Genomic DNA, 16,228 nt, shown 5'->3' on the forward strand with positions numbered 1-16,228 from the left:
TGCTGGGGGATCGAACTGCAGTCCCTGTGCTTTGGCAAGCTTGTTCCAAGTAGGTGCTTTAGACCACTGAGCCATCTCTCCAGCCCCCCTAATTGGTACATTTTAGATATACATAATAATAAATTCATTATGGGGATTTGTAGCTGTGCATGATACATCTTGTTTCTTCTGTTTCCCGTTCCTCTCCCCATCAATTCCTTTTTCCCTCCTTATTTATAGCAGCTTTGTTTTCATTTTTTCCTTTTTTTCTTGTCCCTTCCTTTCCCCCTCATACCTTGTTCTTCTCACTTAAGCATTTTTCTTCCTATTTTCTAATTCTCACACCAGAGAAAATATATATTTAAGCATAAGTGTGTTTAGCCAGGCATGGTGGCACATGCCTGTAATCCCAGTGTTTGTGAGGCTGAGACAGGAAGATTGCTGTGAGTTTGATACCAGGCTGGGCTACAAAGTGAGCTCAAGGCCAGCCTCAACTGCATCACAAGACCCTATCTCAAAAAAAAAAAAAAAAAAAAAAAAAAGGACAAAACAAGTGTCTGATTTATTTCACTTGAAAGTATGGTCTCGGATATCCAGTTAGCTAGAAATGTCTCAAGCTTATCCTTCTTTTATAGCACAGTAGTACTCCATTGTGTTTAAAAAAAAAACAAAAAACAAAAAACAAAAAACACATCTTCTTTATTGATGGGCATTTGGGCTGTTTCTAAGATTTAGCTATTACAAATTGTGGTGCTAAAAACGTGTGTACCTATATAACACTGGTATAATGTTTTTAATTCTTTTAGGAAGAGACCAAGAAGTGGAATAGCTGAGTCAAATGAAACCTCTAGTTTTAGTTTTTTAAGGAATTTCCAGTGGTTGCACCAGTCAGGGTTCCTTCTTCCCCAGAGTCCTGCCAGTATTTGTTATTGGTTGATTTATATGTATATAATAACCATTCTTTGAGGAGTGAGATGGAATTTCAGCATTGTTTTAATTTGCATCTCTCAAATGACCAGTGTTGTTGAATATTTTATTTGTATATTTATTTGCCATTTCTACTGCATTTGAAAAGTGTCTGTTCATTTCAGATTATCATTTTTGGAATGGGGCTTTACATTTGTGGGGTCTGATTTTCTTTTCTTTTTTAAGTTCTTTATGTATTCTACATAGTAATCCTTTGAGGAACAGCTGACAGATTTTTTTTCCTCACGTTGTGGGTTGTCTCTTTACTCTGTGGTGCTCTTATTGTGTAAAAGCTTTTCAATAAGATAAGATCCCAGTTGCTGATAATGTCTTCAAGAGTTCTTTCTAGGTCTTGTGAGATAGCTCAGTGGACTAAGCAGGGACCTGGGTTTGATCCCCAGCACCACCTGCTGCCGCCCCCCCCCCACGCTGAGCCACGTGGTGGCATGGGCCTGTAATTCCAGCGCTGGGGAGGCTGAAAACAGGAGGATCACTACAAGTCTGAGTTACATAGTGAGACCCTATACCAAATATATTTGAAAAAAAAAAAAAAAAAACAGCAAAGTAGGTGTGGCATAATTTCCTTGGGTAGTTGGTGCTTGAGTTGGCTAAGATCCAAGGAAGGCATCCAGGTGATATGGGTCTTCTCTCTTCTTAGACTGTTCTAGTAACTAATGTCTTCCAGGCCTCGTTTTGCTCCAATTATCTGTGTCAATAACAAAAAGCAAAGCCAAAGTACAATAGTGGCTCTTGCAATTTGTGGAAACCGGAATGATCTGAGGGTTGTTATTTTTTCAGTACCAGGGATTGAACTCAGGATCTTGTGCTTGCCAGGCAGGTGTTTATGCTGCAAGCTATCTCCTTGGCCCATTGACCTGAGGTTCTGAAGAGCATAAACTCCACCATTTGTTGTCTATGGGTGGAAGTGGCCATTTAAGAAGTATTTTTCCATGGTTCCTGGAGACAGAGTTGAGTCCACGGAGGAGGAAAAAAGATGGTGTTGAGGGTTCCAACAAAAAGTCTGTCTCACAGGTGGGGTCTAATAGGGCACTTTGCTATGCCTTGCTGTGTTTAGGATGCAGGGATCTGGCTGAAACAATGACCACGGAAAATGGATGATGGAGACGGGTGTGGTGGCACATGCCTGTAATCCCAGCAATCAGGAGGCTGAGGAAGGAGTATCACTGTGAGTTCTAGGCCAGCCTGAACTGCGTAGTGAGACCCTGTCTCAAAAAAGAAAGAAAAAAAAAAAAAAGGGATGGGACTGGCCAGACTGCTCAGCGGTCTAAGCGCCTTCCTTGGCAAGCGCAGGGACTAGGGTTAGGGTTAGATCCCTGGTCCCGCATGCTGCTCCAGCGACAGAGTCTGGGCATGGTGGCACAAACCTGTAATCCTAGCACTGGGGAGGCTGAAAACAGGAGAATCACCATGAGTCCGATCTGCATAGTGAGACACTGTATCAAATATACAAATGAAAGAATTAAAAAAAAAAAAAAGGATGATGGATTGAGAGGCTGTAAAGACTTGAAATTTTCAGTTCCTAAACCAGGGAAAAGGGGGTATGGGTGGGGGAGAAAGACGGGGCTTATTTTAGGCTATGCCAGTCTTAAATTCCTGGTAAAGTACAAGGTGGCCAGCAAGGAGTGAGCCTGAAGGTGAGGTCAGGAGAAAAAAGTGGCAGCTCCCCGGAGCAGACTCCTCGGAGCCCACACAGGGAACCTCCCAGGCACAGGGCTGCAGCTCATCACCAGCCTCGCGGGTTCTTCGCTTCCCTCGGCACCCGGGTCCCAGCGAAGGACCCTGGCAGAGCCAGGCGCGTGGTGGTGGAAATGTTTTTTTTCCGGTCCACGATCAGGATGTCTCTTGGGACTTCCAACTTCAGTCTCGGGAAGTCTCCCAAAATTCGGGAGCACAGAGTGCTTCAAGCTGCTCATCTGTGCGCCTTGGGCATCTGACAAGGATTCCTGGCACACCGCGACGACCAAGCAGAGCTTTACCCGCTTGGCAACCTGCAGTCATCAGCTGAGCACCGAGCATCTCCGCAACCCAGGAGAGGCTGGAAACGGAAACGCCCACTTCCGCCCCTAACCGGAAGTGCTCGGCGGCTCGCGGAGAAAGGGCTTCTGGGGCTCTGAGGTGTAATTCCGGGTCGCCATGGCGGCCTCCTTGGCGGGGAAGAAGATCGTATTTGTCACAGGGAACGCCAAGAAGCTGGAGGAGGTGCCGGGAAGATGTGTGGGCCGAGGGGGAGGCGCCTGGGAATACTGCTGAGCTGGGGCTTTCAGGAGCTGGACGCACCAAGAACAGGGAGTTCAACCGCTTGGAAGGATGGGTCAGGACCAGGCTGTGGGGAGGCGAGTAGGGTGTGGGGAATGCATGGGTCGCAGAGTGGGGATGCCCCGAGGGTCGCAGACACGAGGGCCTCCGCAGCTTCTGGCCCAGACTTCGCTAGGTAGCGGCTGCTGGAGCCAGAGGCATGGCAGGGTCCTTAGCGTTAGCCCCAAGGATCGCCTCTTGACCTGGACGGCAAACTTCGAGCCCCGACACGGCTCTGAGGTGGATCTGCGTCCCGCTGCGACCCCCGAGGTGGTGGTCAGAGGGCTACGTCTCGGCAGGTCTAGAATTGCTCCTGGCCACTTTGTGAAGTGGAGTGATATCTTTTCTTACCCGTGTTAGGGTCAGAAGTCTAGGCCGGGCGCGGTGGCACAGACCTCTAATCACAGCACTCTAGAGGATGAGGCAGCAGGGTCGCAGTGAGTTTGAGGTCACCCTGGAATAACACATAGTGAGACCTTGTCTCACCCCCAGAAAGAAATCCATAACAAGTCTGTTTAACCAAAATTTTACATGCACTGAGTCCTACAGAATGAAAACCCAAAGACAGCCAGGGATATAGCACAGTGGCATTAGCGCCTGCATGGCAAGTGCAAGGTTCCCTGGTACCACCTCCCCCCCCCCCAAAAAAAAAAGCAAGACAGCAAAAAATTTTCCCTCAAGTGCAGAGATTGACCCCAGGGCCTCCTGGATGTGAGAACAAGTACTATACCAATAAGCTACAGCCTTAGCTAGAGATATCTTTTCATACTGATTAAATGAAGCATAGACAGCTGTGTACTATGTAATTAGGCAAAAGGGTAGAATGTAGTGTTAGCAGTCTGAGCCAGTCCTGTTCTGATTTTGGTCTCAGAAACATTTATTCCTCCCTGAAAGGGATACCTTTTTAATAACTATTGTGATAGACTGTTAATGTACTCCTTTGTGAAATGGGGTTTTCGAGCTGCTATCAGACAACATAGGTTAGAGAATGTCTTCACGGCCAGCTCCAAGACAGAAAGGCAAAGGACTTTTTTTTTTTCTTCAGAACTGGGGATTGAACTCAGGCCCTTGCACTTGCCAGGGAAACGCTTATTCTACTGAGCTATCTCCCTGGCCCCTGCAAAGGATGTTAAGAGTAATATTTTGGGGCTTTATGTATTGTTTGGAAGAAAAGAAATTTTAGTTTCTGTGACCTGCTTTGGGAAAGAGAAATGTGCATTTCTTTTTTTTTAAATTTACTTTTCCGAGAGGGCTGGCAAGATAGTTCAAAAGACTTAAGTGCCTGAGGCAGGGACCAGAGTTTGATGAGCCGATGACCTGTAAGCCCAGCACCGGCGAGGCTGAAAACAGGAGGATCACTACAAGTCCGAGCTGTATATTGAGATACTGAACCAAATACATAAAATGGGGAAAAAAATGGTTTTTTGAGTTGATCTTGCAATGTTGACCAGGCTAGCTTTATTAGTTGGGTTTCTGTCTTGGAGAAAAGAGATGAAGAACAGGAAATCAGAGGAACATTTTTCTTTTTTCTTCTTTGAGACAAGGTCTCGTTATATAGCTCAGGTTGGCCTGAGCTCATGGCAGTCCTGCCTCAGTCTCTCTAGTGCTGGGATTATGGGCATTCTCCACCATGCCCAGCTAAGACTTTGCTTTTAAAGCTTGCTGCTACTGCTGCTGCTGCTGCTACTGCTACTACTACTACAACTACTGCTTCCTCCTCCTCTTCCCCCTTCTTTATTCAGTGAATACAGGTCTCACTACACAGTTCAGATTTGTAGTGAGCATCCATTCTCAGCCTCCCCAGTGCTGTAATTATAAGCATGTGCCACCATGCCTGGTTTTGTGGTTGACACTACACGCTGCGGTTCCAGGACCAGCGTGGCATGTGGTACCAGGGATCAAACCCTTGTGCTTGCCAGGTAGGTGCTTAGACCGCTGACCTATCTGTCCAGCCTAAAACTTGCTTCTGATGACCCACATGCCTATATGTTGTGGATTGTTTTCTGGGTGCCAACAGAATGATATGGGATGACTGTTTCATAGCACTATATATAGAAAAATAGAAAAGAATAAAGGAGGCAATGGATCTCATGTTTCCTTTTTTTTTTTTTTTTTGGTGTCAGGAAGTGAATTCCTGGTCTCGGGCTTGCTGGGCAGACACTGTGCTGCTGAGGTATATCCCAGACTCTCAGGTTTCTGCCTATAGGGACCTGGTAGTAATAAGGCACCAGGTGACTCATGGAAATACAAGGCTGAGGTACCCCATAGAGCCCAGGGATTCACTCCAGAGCCTGGCCTGTCTTTGTAGTTCCCTAGTCCCTTTGGAGTCTCTGCTTTCTTCCCCATTGATAGAAGGACAGTGGGTTTTCTGTCCATCAGTTCTGATTGCCCTTGGTTGGATCAGGCATTTGCCTCCACTTAGCCTGGCCAAGGAAGTGAGATCGTGTGGTGAACTGAGAGATGACATCCACTGCATATGTCTTTGGTAGCTCAGTGAGGTATAGGAGGGAAAGCTTCATTTATCTATACTGTAGGTACTGATGCACTTTTGTGCCAGGATGAAGGTTGCCCTCCGAGGAACCAGAGCCCCATTGCTGAATGCTTTGGATCGTGAGGCCAGATCAGGCAGACAGGTTGTGCCATCCTGAATGCAGTCCATGTAGAGTGGTGGATGCCAGAGCCCAAACCTCTGACTGACATGGCCTTCTCATATTTAATTTTTTTTTTTTTGCAGAAGCAGGAATTGAACTCAGACCCTTGGGCTTGCCAGGGAAGTGCTTATTCCACTGAGCCATCTCCCCGGCCTGGCCTTCTTATATTTAAAGAGCAGGGTGGAACAGAGGAGAAAGCTCAGTGGTGGAACCCTTGGACCCAAGTTCAACCTCCTGCACTGCCACAGGAAAAAAAACCCCAAAGAGGTGGAATGGTTAAAGATTCCTTAGAGACAATGGCTTGGACGTGGTCTCAAACAGGAGAGTTTCTGTTTGTCTCTTGTTTGTTACAGACTGATAAAGCCTGTAGACTCTCTTAAGGAAGTAGTTTCAAATGTACAAAATAAGGTGTGTAGGGACGGTAGCACACACCTGTAATCCCAGCTCTTGGGAGGCTATAAACAGGTAGATCACTACGAGTCTGATCTAGTAGTGAGACCCTGAACACCCTGTAGACCCTTCCCTAAAATACAAAAAAAAAGAAAGAAAAAAGGACAATTCTGAAAATATTAGAAGTATTTGCAATCTAATATATACACAGTATTAGTGTTGAAGGGTTCAATCTGGCAGTATGTAATTTCCTTAATTTTAAAGTAACGCGGGGGGCTGGAGAGATGGCTCAGTGGTCTAAAGCACCTACTTGAAACAAGCTTGGCAAAGCACAGGGACCGCGGTTCGATCCCCAGCACCACATGCCAGCCAGCCCCGCCCCCTGGTGGGCTGAGCTGGCCACACACACACACAATAAATAAATGTAATAAAAATAAATAAATATTTAAAAAAAAAATAAAGTAATGCGGGGCTGGTGAGATGGCTCAGTGGTCTAAAGCACCTACTTACAACAAGCTCAGCAAAGCACGGGGACCACGGTTCAATCCCCCAGCACCACATGCCAGCCAGCCCCGCCCCCTGGTGGGCTGAGCTGGCCACACACACACACACACACACACACACACACGCAAATAAATAAATAAATAAATAAAAATTTAAAAAACCCTATAAAAACAAAGCACCACTCCAAGGGGGAGGCTGAGGCAGAAGAATCACCATGAGTTTGAGGCCAGCCTATACTATATAGTGAGGCATTGTCTAAAAAAAAAAAGTCACAAGAACTGTCAATATTTATTACCTCCTGTATTTATAACTGAAAAGTAGATAAAGTTCAATTATTGGGCATAAAAAAAGGCTTTTTTTCCCCCATCCAAGTTCACAGGCCTTTTGAATTTTGTTTGTTTTTTTTTTAAATATTTATTTTTATTTATTACATTTATTTATTGTGTGTGTGTGTGTGGCCAGCTCAGCCCACCAGGGGGCGGGTCTAGCTGGCATGTGGTGCTGGGGATCGAACCGCGGTCCCTGTGCTTTGCCAAGCTTGTTTCAAGTAGGTGCTTTAGACCACTGAGCCATCTCTCCAGCCCCAGGCCTTTTGAATTTTGGGCAGCTCCAAATAGGGGCATTACTGGCCTAGGAGGATGGTAGAACATTGAGACAGGCAGAAAGTGGCTAGATAAGGTGAGGGAGGGAGTAGTACATGCAGAGACCTCAAGTAGGAAGGGACAGAGCAGTAATAGATGGGTGCAGACTGGCTTGAATGGGTGAAGGCTGGGGTGAAGCTAGCTAACAGACTTGATCTCTCTCTTCCCTCCCCTCCCCCTCCCCTCCCCCTCCCCCTCCCCCTCTCCCTCTCCTTCTCCCTCTCAGTGATCCTCCTGCCTCAGCCTCCCCTGTGTTGGGATTACAGGCATGCGCCATCTTGCTCAGCTTGACTTGGTATGCTTTAGGGGACTTCCCAGAGAGTTAGCTCATGAGAAAGTTGGATGACAATCCACACAGTGATGGAGAATTACACCTGGTAATCGATATTTTTTCATTTTGAAACAGGTCATTCAGATTCTAGGAGATAAGTTTCCATGCACATTGGTGGCACAGAAAATTGACCGTATGTTTCTGTTTTCTTTTATTTTTAAAAGATGGTTCCATTTTTCTGTCCTACCATAACCTGACTCTGTCTGTTTTCCTAATAAGTGCCGGAATACCAGGGTGAGCCAGATGAAATTTCCATACAGAAGTGTCGTGAGGCTGCACATCAGGTACTTATCCCCTGCCATTTCCTGGTGCTCCTTGGGCTGCTGGGAACAACAGAGAGCCATAAAAGGGTAATTTATTGTGACTTTAAGACCTGTCTAGGCCTTGCTTGTTAGGTTCAAATGTTGGCCTTTGGACACTGCCTTCCTGTCCCCACCGTAACTGTTAGTGTCTCCTCCAGACCACTTACGTCCCCATAAATGGATTGCCGTTGTCCACCAGCAGCCTCCCCGGCTCAGGCGCATAAATCCACGTGTACATATCCCCCCGCCACACACACACATACACAGTTCCACACACATCTCTGTAAACTGAGGGGCACAGTGTGAGGGTTCCTGGGTGTTGGTCTGGAACAAGCTGCATGCTTGCCAATGCTGTGTGTCCCTGTCTTAAAATGAACATGGACCTGGATCAGTGACCATGACAATCATCTGCTGCAGATCTCAGCTAGCTATGGGATTGGCCCCAGCCTAGGTGGCCTGGGGGCTCTGGGCAGAGATGGGGCTTCCCTGTGGGTACAGGTCTTAGGGCTACATGTCTTTGTGTTGCAGGTGCAGGGGCCTGTCCTGGTGGAGGATACCTGTCTGTGCTTCAATGCCCTTGGTGGCCTTCCTGGCCCCTACATGTGAGTGTCCCTATGAACTCCTTTGTGGGGCCTCTGCCACAAACCACTGGAATGCAAAAGGATTAGTTACCTGATACTGTAGATCATTCACTGTCTTGGCATCAACATCAGTATTTAGGTTGTCCCAGAAAAGGATTAGGAATACAGGAGAGGTGTGCTTTTCTTTTGTAAAGTGTGAGAACATAATTGTGTAAGTGGAGAGAGAAGTTGAAAACCTACTCAATTTCAAAGATACATTCGTGTACAGATCAGTTTCAGGAAAGAGAATAAGAAAGTTAAGATCTGAAAACTGATTTCCTTACAATTATCCAGTACCCTGAGTCCCCCTTAGAAGGTCTTTTGTGTGTCTGTAGAATACAAATAACCCAATTTGAAGTACCTTGAGGTTGGGACATACATACACAAGTTCTATTGCTGGTTTTGATTGTCTCAAACTTTTGGATGACTAGCTCATTTACCAGTATATATGTATATCCTCAGCGTGTATTGCTTCATATCCTTTCTATCACTGAGTGTGAGTTTTTAAATTTACAGTTTGAGCCCAGTGTGGTGGCATTTGGGAGGCAGAGAGAAACAGGAAGGTCACTGCAAGTTTGAAGCTAGCCTGGGCTACATAGTGAGTTCAAGGCCAGCCTGAACTATATAATGAGACCCTGTCTTCAATTTTTGTAATTTGGAGGATATAATGTCATCACATGTAGTTTGATTTTGCATTTCTCTGATTACCAAGTGAGGTTGAACCCTTGTTTTTTTTTTTTTTTTTTTTTTTTTTTGCAGAACTGGGGATTGAACTCAGGCCCTTGTGCTTGCCAGGCAAGCATTTATTCTACTGAGCCATCTCCCCAGCTCCAGAGGAAAGGAAAGCTTGTTTTATTTTTGCAGTACCGGGAATTGAACTCAAGACCCGGCGCTTGCCAGGCAAGCACTTACTCTACTGAGCTATCTCTCCGGACCCGAACCCTTCATTTATTTACTGATTTTTTTTTTTTCCCTATGTATTACATGTTTCTCACCATTTGGTTTTTTCCTACTAGGTGATTTTTTTTTTTTTTCTCTCTTTGGTATTGGATATTAAATTCAAGGCCTTGCACATGATGATAAGCATTTGTTCCACCCCACACCCTCAGCCTAGATTATTTCTGTAGCTTTTGATTTGAGACGTTCCTTCTCATTTACTCTTGGATGTCCTGGAGCTTGGATCCTGTAGGAAGATCCCTCTGCTCAAGACCTCTGACTCCTTTATTTCTTTTGCAGAAAATGGTTTTTGGAGAAGTTAAAGCCTGAAGGTAATATTTATTCCCATTTTTGTCTTCCCTTGGCTCCGTTGGGAATTGAGAATGCCCAGCTCTTTACCTATGACCAGGAAGTCAGATATTCTTGCTGACACCATTGAGCCTCTCTTCTGTAACCTCAACTTGCACCGGAGAGCATTGGGATGAGCTGGCAGGTGTGAGCTCGAGGACCAGGTGGCTGTAGTTGATTCTGGATCTCGAGGAGGACTTGCCCTTAGTGACTGCCTGCAGTTGCTTCAACCACAGCCTGGGCTGCAGGTTAGGGGAAGGGGATACTCCTCCTAGGCCCTGGCAGTTTGTTCCCAGCCATCCACAGATGCAGGCCACACTGTTGCTCCTAGGAGCTACTTGGAGGTTCTAGTAGGAGAGTGCAGCTAATTGTATATCCCAGACCCAAGAAGATTCTCAGTGGGGAAAGGGTGTACTTCAGGAGGGACCCACAGCATGGAGGAAGGAAGGGGATACCTGTTTAGCTAGCCAGATTGCCTGAACCAACCCTGGCAGCCAGTAGAATAATAAATGTGCAGTCAAATTGTGCTCACATCCAGAGTGTTCCCTCGAAATGTGCTTTAAAAAATGCAGAGTATGTCAAATATGGAAGGTGGTAGAATAGTGATCTCAAGCATGATGCGGCACACTTGTGATCCCAGCACTGTGGGAAGCAGAGGCAGGAGTTCCAAGTTCAAGCCCACAATTTACCATGACTGTGACTCAAAATAAAAATGTGAAAAAGGTCTGGAGATGTAGCTCAATGTGGAGGTCTGGGTTTAATCCCCACTACCACAAAAAAATAAAAAAAAATAAAGAAAAATTGCTGACCCCCATCAATATAATGCCATTATTTGTTAGTTTTTAAATAAAAGGCAATGACCCTCCATCATTCAGCTTATCAGTGCAATTTCTATTTTGTGTAAACATAAACATATACAAGTATGACTGGTAATACGCATAATCTTGTTTTTATTTATTTTTTTGTGGTACTGGGGATTGAACTCAAGATCTTGTGCTTGCCAGGCAAGTGCTTATTCTACTGAGCTATTTCTGCAGCCCCTAAATTTTTTGTTTTTGTTTTTTTGTTTTAGCCTGCTCAGTCTACCTTAAGGGCGGGTCTGGTAAGGCAGGTGGAGCTGGGGATCGTATCCTGCACCTGAATGCATTTTCATGAGCAGGTGCTTGAATAACTGAGCTAACCGGCAGGCCCCCCCACCCTTTAATCTTGATTTTAGTCTGGATAGGGGGACTGAGCCCAGGCCCCCAGCCTGCTGAGCAGATGCTACACCTACACCTCCAACTAATTTCTCAGTGCTGTAGAATTAGCTGGGGAGATCCTTGGTTGTAACCAAAGTACTTTTATTTGGTTTGAGAATTGAAATCAGGGCTTTGTGCTTGCCAAGCTACCAGAGTACATTTTACAACTGCTTCCCTTTTTGTAGGTATCAAACAAGTCCACACTATGTTGACTGGTTTTCTGTTTTAACAAAACCTCATCCGCAGTCTAGAATTTCAGCCTCCTCTTGAGGGCTAGAGTGAAGCCCTAACAGCCACCCTCCCATCCACATTAATCCGGTTTGGGTGTGCCCTTCCCACCCGGGCGGGAGGGTTTCTGAGGGAGCATGCTGGGGAGCATGGACACGCTGAACCCTCGCCTTTTCTGCCCACAGGACTACACCAGCTCCTGGCCGGCTTCGAGGACAAGTCAGCTTACGCACTGTGTACGTTCGCGCTCTGCACCGGGGACCCCAGCGAGCCTGTGCGTCTGTTCAGGGGTCGCACCTCAGTGAGTGGCCGCTCAGGCGCTGTTCTTCTGCATGCCGCCAGAGGCCGCTGCGGCCTTGGCAAAATGGCCAGCGACCTCTGGAGGACTGTCCAGGGAAGGGCCCCGGGCTCTAAATCTATTTGGCCCCTGAAGCTGCTGGCTAGCAGCTTCTGAGGCTGTTGCATCTCAGGCTTTGTCCTTCTGTGCTAGTAAGCCTGACGGTAGCCCTTCCCAAAGCTGCTTGATGGCACAACACCTGTAAGCACAGTCCTCCTGAAGCTGAGGTAGGACAGGGAGTTCAAGGGTAACCTGGACTACATAGTGTGAGGCTAGCCTGGGCTACCAGGAAGACCCTGCCTCAAAAAGCAAGGCAAAATACCCAAAGCCACATCTACAGCCCAGATCTCACCCCACTCAAATTTTCTCCCTTTTCATGTTTACATATAATTTAAATTTAGTTTTATTGTTATTGCTTTTTGGAGCTGGTGCTGGGGATCAAGGCCAGGACCTTACACTAAGCAAGCACTTTAGACAGAGCTATATCTGCAGCCTAGTGGTGTAATTCTTTGCCAAAGCATAGTCCTTTTCCAGTTGATTCAGCACACCCTGCCAGGCCCTTAGGGTTGGGTGTTTTTCCCTGCCAGCCCACCCTCCCAATGCTCAGCACAGCATCTAACTCAGTTTCTCCTGCCACAGTCAATCTAGGGTTACCCTGGGGCCTGTCCACAGATACTTCATTTTACCCTATCTGGTTAAATTTAGTTCATTATTGTTGTCCTTTTGATACTGGGAATCAAACCTAGGACCTTGCACTTGCCAGATGTGTACCATGCCACTGAGCTATATCTCCAGCCCAAGTTTCTTTTTTGATTGTAAAAAACTTATACCACAAAATTTATCATCTTCACCATTTTTACATTGGCATACGGTAGGTAGTATTAAGACTATTCAAGGGGCTGGGGAGATAGCTCAGTGGAATAAGTGCTTGCCTGGCAAGCTCAAGGTCCTGAGTTCAATCCCTGGTACCACCAAAAGAAAAAGAATATTCATACTTTTGGACAATGAATGTCCAGAAAATTTTGGTCTTGCAAATCTAAAACTACCCATTGAATAACTCCCCTTCCTTTTAAACATTCTTTTTTTTTTAAATTTTATTTTATTTATGTGTGTGTGGGGGGGCAGCTCAGCCCACCAGGGGGCAGGGCTGGCTGGCATGTGGTGCTGGGGGATTGAACCGCAGTCCCTGTGCTTTGCTAAGCTTGTTCTAAGTAGGTGCTTTAGACCATTGAGCCATCTCACCAGCCCTAACTCCCCTTTCTTCCCTGTCCCAGCACTACCAACCACCATTCTACTTCTGAGGGTTTCATTACTTCAGATAAATGGAGGAATGTGATATTTGTCTTCAGTGACAGGCTTATTCCGCTTTGCATAATATTCTCAAGCTCCATCCATGTCATAAAACAACAGTTTTCTGATTTTTAAGGCTGAAGGATATGCTATTGTATGCATAGACTGCGTTTTGTTGTTTATTCCCTGTCAGTGACCTTTAGATTGTAAATAATATACAACCACAGTTAAGATTTTGTTTTCAGTTTTTGAGGACTGATACTCAGAAACAGGGTTGCCATGTCATGGTGCCTGGTTAAATTGTTAAAGATTAGTTGTAGTGGTCTGCTGCTTTCCCAGGAATGGCTGCTTGGGTGTGGCCAATGTCCTGTGGAGCAACTGAGTAGCAGCCTCCCTGTGACAACACCTGTGTTACTGTGCCCCCTGCCAGGCTCTGTTCCTGCTCTGGTGCTTGCCCTAGTTGTGTGCCACCCCAGTCCCTCCTGAGGTGGCCTTGTTTGTTCATCTTGTCCTGTTTTCTCCTGTGTATTCATTGTCCACAGTGACACACTAAACACTGATTGTTCATACTGGCATTGTCCTTCAGCTGCTCATGCTGCCCATTTCAGAATCTGTGCACCAGCTGCATCTAGTACTTAGAATATTCTTGTTGGGACTGAGGAGATGGCTTAGTAGAAAAGCACTTGCCTGGCAAGCACAAGGGCCTGAATTCAATCCCCAGTTCCGCCAAAAAAAAGAATGTTCTTGCTGCAGCCCTGGATGTAGCCAGAGTCCTTGACTACGTCAGCCCCTCTGAAGCATTTTGTGTTTCACAATCATTATAATTTGTTTTACTTACTGGGATTGTGTTTGCTAGGCTCTATGTCCATTGCAGAAGGGGAAGGCTAGGTTTGGTAGGACTGTAGCACTGAACACTGCCTGGGCCACTGCAGTGAGTCAGAAAACATTTGTTACATGATATGGTTCAGAGTAGTTTTGGAACTAGCTGTGGCCACACAGCTCTCTTAGAGAAATGGAATCTGTTTTGGGCTCTGCATGATTTGGCATGTATGTGGCCTATCCCTGTTGTCCACCACCACTCTTGTAGGGGTTTTTTGTTTGTTCATTTAAAACAGTCTTTCAGGGGCTGGAGAGATGGCTCAGTGGTCTAAAGCACCTACTTGGAACAAGCTTGGCAAAGCACAGGGACTGCGGTTCAATCCCCCAGCACCACATGCCAGCCAGCCCTGCCCCCAGGTGGGCTGAGCTGGCCACACACACACACACACACACACACACACACACAATAAATGTTAATAAATAAATAAATAAAAATTAAAAAAAAATAAAATAAAAATAAAACAGTCTTTCATTCAAGCTAGCCTTGAACTCAACATGTAGCCCAAGGCTGATCTCAAACCCATAAGTGATCCATGGTGATCTGTGTGCTGTTCTGTGGCACATTTTCACAGCCATGTGCCACCACAACTGACTCTTTTTTTTTTTTTTAATATTTATTTATTTTTATTTATTACATTTATTTATTGTGTGTGTGTGTGGCCAGCTCAGCCCACCAGGGGGCGGACTGGCTGGCATGTGGTGCTGGGGATCGAACCGCGGTCCCTGTGCTTTAGCCAAGCTTGTTTCAAGTAGGTGCTTTAGACCACTGAGCCATCTCTCCAGCCCACAACTGACTCTTGAAGTGTTGTTTGTTTTTTTTTCCTTTTTCCAAGGGATTAAACCCAGGACTCATGCATGTTAGACAAGTAGTATACTGCTGAGCTACACCTATATATAAGCCGTGTGTGTGTGTGTGTATGTGTGTGTTTTGAGTTTGAGACAGGGTTTCATTTTGTAGCCCAGGATGGCTTCAAACTCTCAGAGATCCTCCTGCCTCAGCCTCTTAAGTGCTGGGATTATAGATGTGTACCACCACCAGAGTGCATAGAGAATGGAATTAAGTGGGTTTTTTGTTGTTGTCTACAGGGTGTAGGGTCTCACTACTAGATTGGACTTGTAGTGATTCTCCTCTTGACAGCCTCCCAAGTGCTGGGATTACAGGCGCACCCAGTCTCAGTTGCCATCTCAGCACGCCCCAGGGGCAGGGCTGGCATGTCAGGCCCAGGATTGAACCCCCAGCTCCTGCACCTGCTTGCAGGTGCTTTAATCTGCTGAACTATTTGGCCGGCCCACTAGTGTTTTTTTTTTTTTTAACTTTGATGACAAAATGATGTTTCACGACACTGAACTACAATTTGTTCTTGTTATAACCTTTTTGTGTTGGAATTTACCTGTTAGAGCCAGTATTTAGAGGGTAGAGGGGCTAGCTTTTTATTTTATTTATTTTTCTCCACAATGCTAGGGATCAAACCCCAGCCCTCCATACATACAAGCTGCATTCCCAGCCCTTTTTATAATTTTTAAGTCACTTTACTTTTTCCAGGCTGGGCTCAAAGTTTCGAATCTCCTTCTATCATCTCATGAGTGCTGGGATTACAGGTGTGTGCCGCCACTCCTGCCAATAGCTGGTGTTTCTTGAGCTCATGGATTTATTTCATTGTCAGAGTTGGGCCTTCCCCAATGGCTCCCACATACGCACCAATCTGTGCTAGAGATTGAATCCTATTGATTACTGTAGTTTGGAGCTACATCATCCACCTTACCAGCTCTCTTTCTTGTTTTGTTGTGGTGGTGGTTCGTTTTTTTAGACGGGATCTTATGTAACTCAGAGTGACCTTAAACTCACTGTGTTGCTCAAGCTGGCCTCAAACTCACAGTGATCCTCCTTCCTCAGCCTTTGGAATGCTGGGATTATAAGTGTCCGCCATCATCACTGGCCCCATCCTGTGTTTTGAGGAATGGTGTAAGCATGAGGCTTATCCGCAGGCTGGGGAGATAGTTCAGTAGAATAAGCACTTGCCTGGCAAGCACAGGGTCCTTAGTTCAATCCCTGGTACCACAAAAAAAAAAAAAAAAAAAAAGACTCACAGAATTCAGAGTCTTATATCCTATTAGGATTGTTTTGTTTTGTCAGTTTTTCAAAGTCAACTTCATTCCTTTTTTTTTTTTTTTTTTTTTTTTTGAGACAGAGTCTCACTATGCAGTTCAGGCTGGCCTTGTGTTCACTTTATATAGCCCAGGCTGGTCTCAAACTCACAACCATCTTCCTGTC

The 16,228-nt window shown here is 45.8% G+C and overlaps 1 protein-coding gene across 2 annotated transcripts in view; it reads left to right on the plus strand.

Annotated features, from left to right (window-relative positions):
* Nucleotides 1-3,064: 3,064 nt before the first annotated feature.
* Itpa (inosine triphosphatase) overlaps nt 3,065-16,228 on the plus strand; it is a 16,517-nt gene continuing 3,353 nt past the window's right edge. The window contains exons 1-6 of one of the 2 annotated variants that reach the window (XM_004634320.2): nt 3,065-3,165; nt 7,854-7,911; nt 7,998-8,062; nt 8,609-8,682; nt 9,937-9,968; nt 11,636-11,751. In XM_004634320.2, the coding sequence (XP_004634377.1) occupies nt 3,100-3,165; nt 7,854-7,911; nt 7,998-8,062; nt 8,609-8,682; nt 9,937-9,968; nt 11,636-11,751 (411 nt within the window). In that variant the 5' untranslated portion in view covers nt 3,065-3,099. The other variant, XM_023718634.1, reaches the window with a different exon arrangement.

Source organism: Octodon degus, unplaced genomic scaffold, assembly GCF_000260255.1.
Source record: "Octodon degus isolate 3935 unplaced genomic scaffold, OctDeg1.0 scaffold00060, whole genome shotgun sequence".
Classification (NCBI taxonomy): Eukaryota; Metazoa; Chordata; class Mammalia; order Rodentia; family Octodontidae; genus Octodon; species Octodon degus.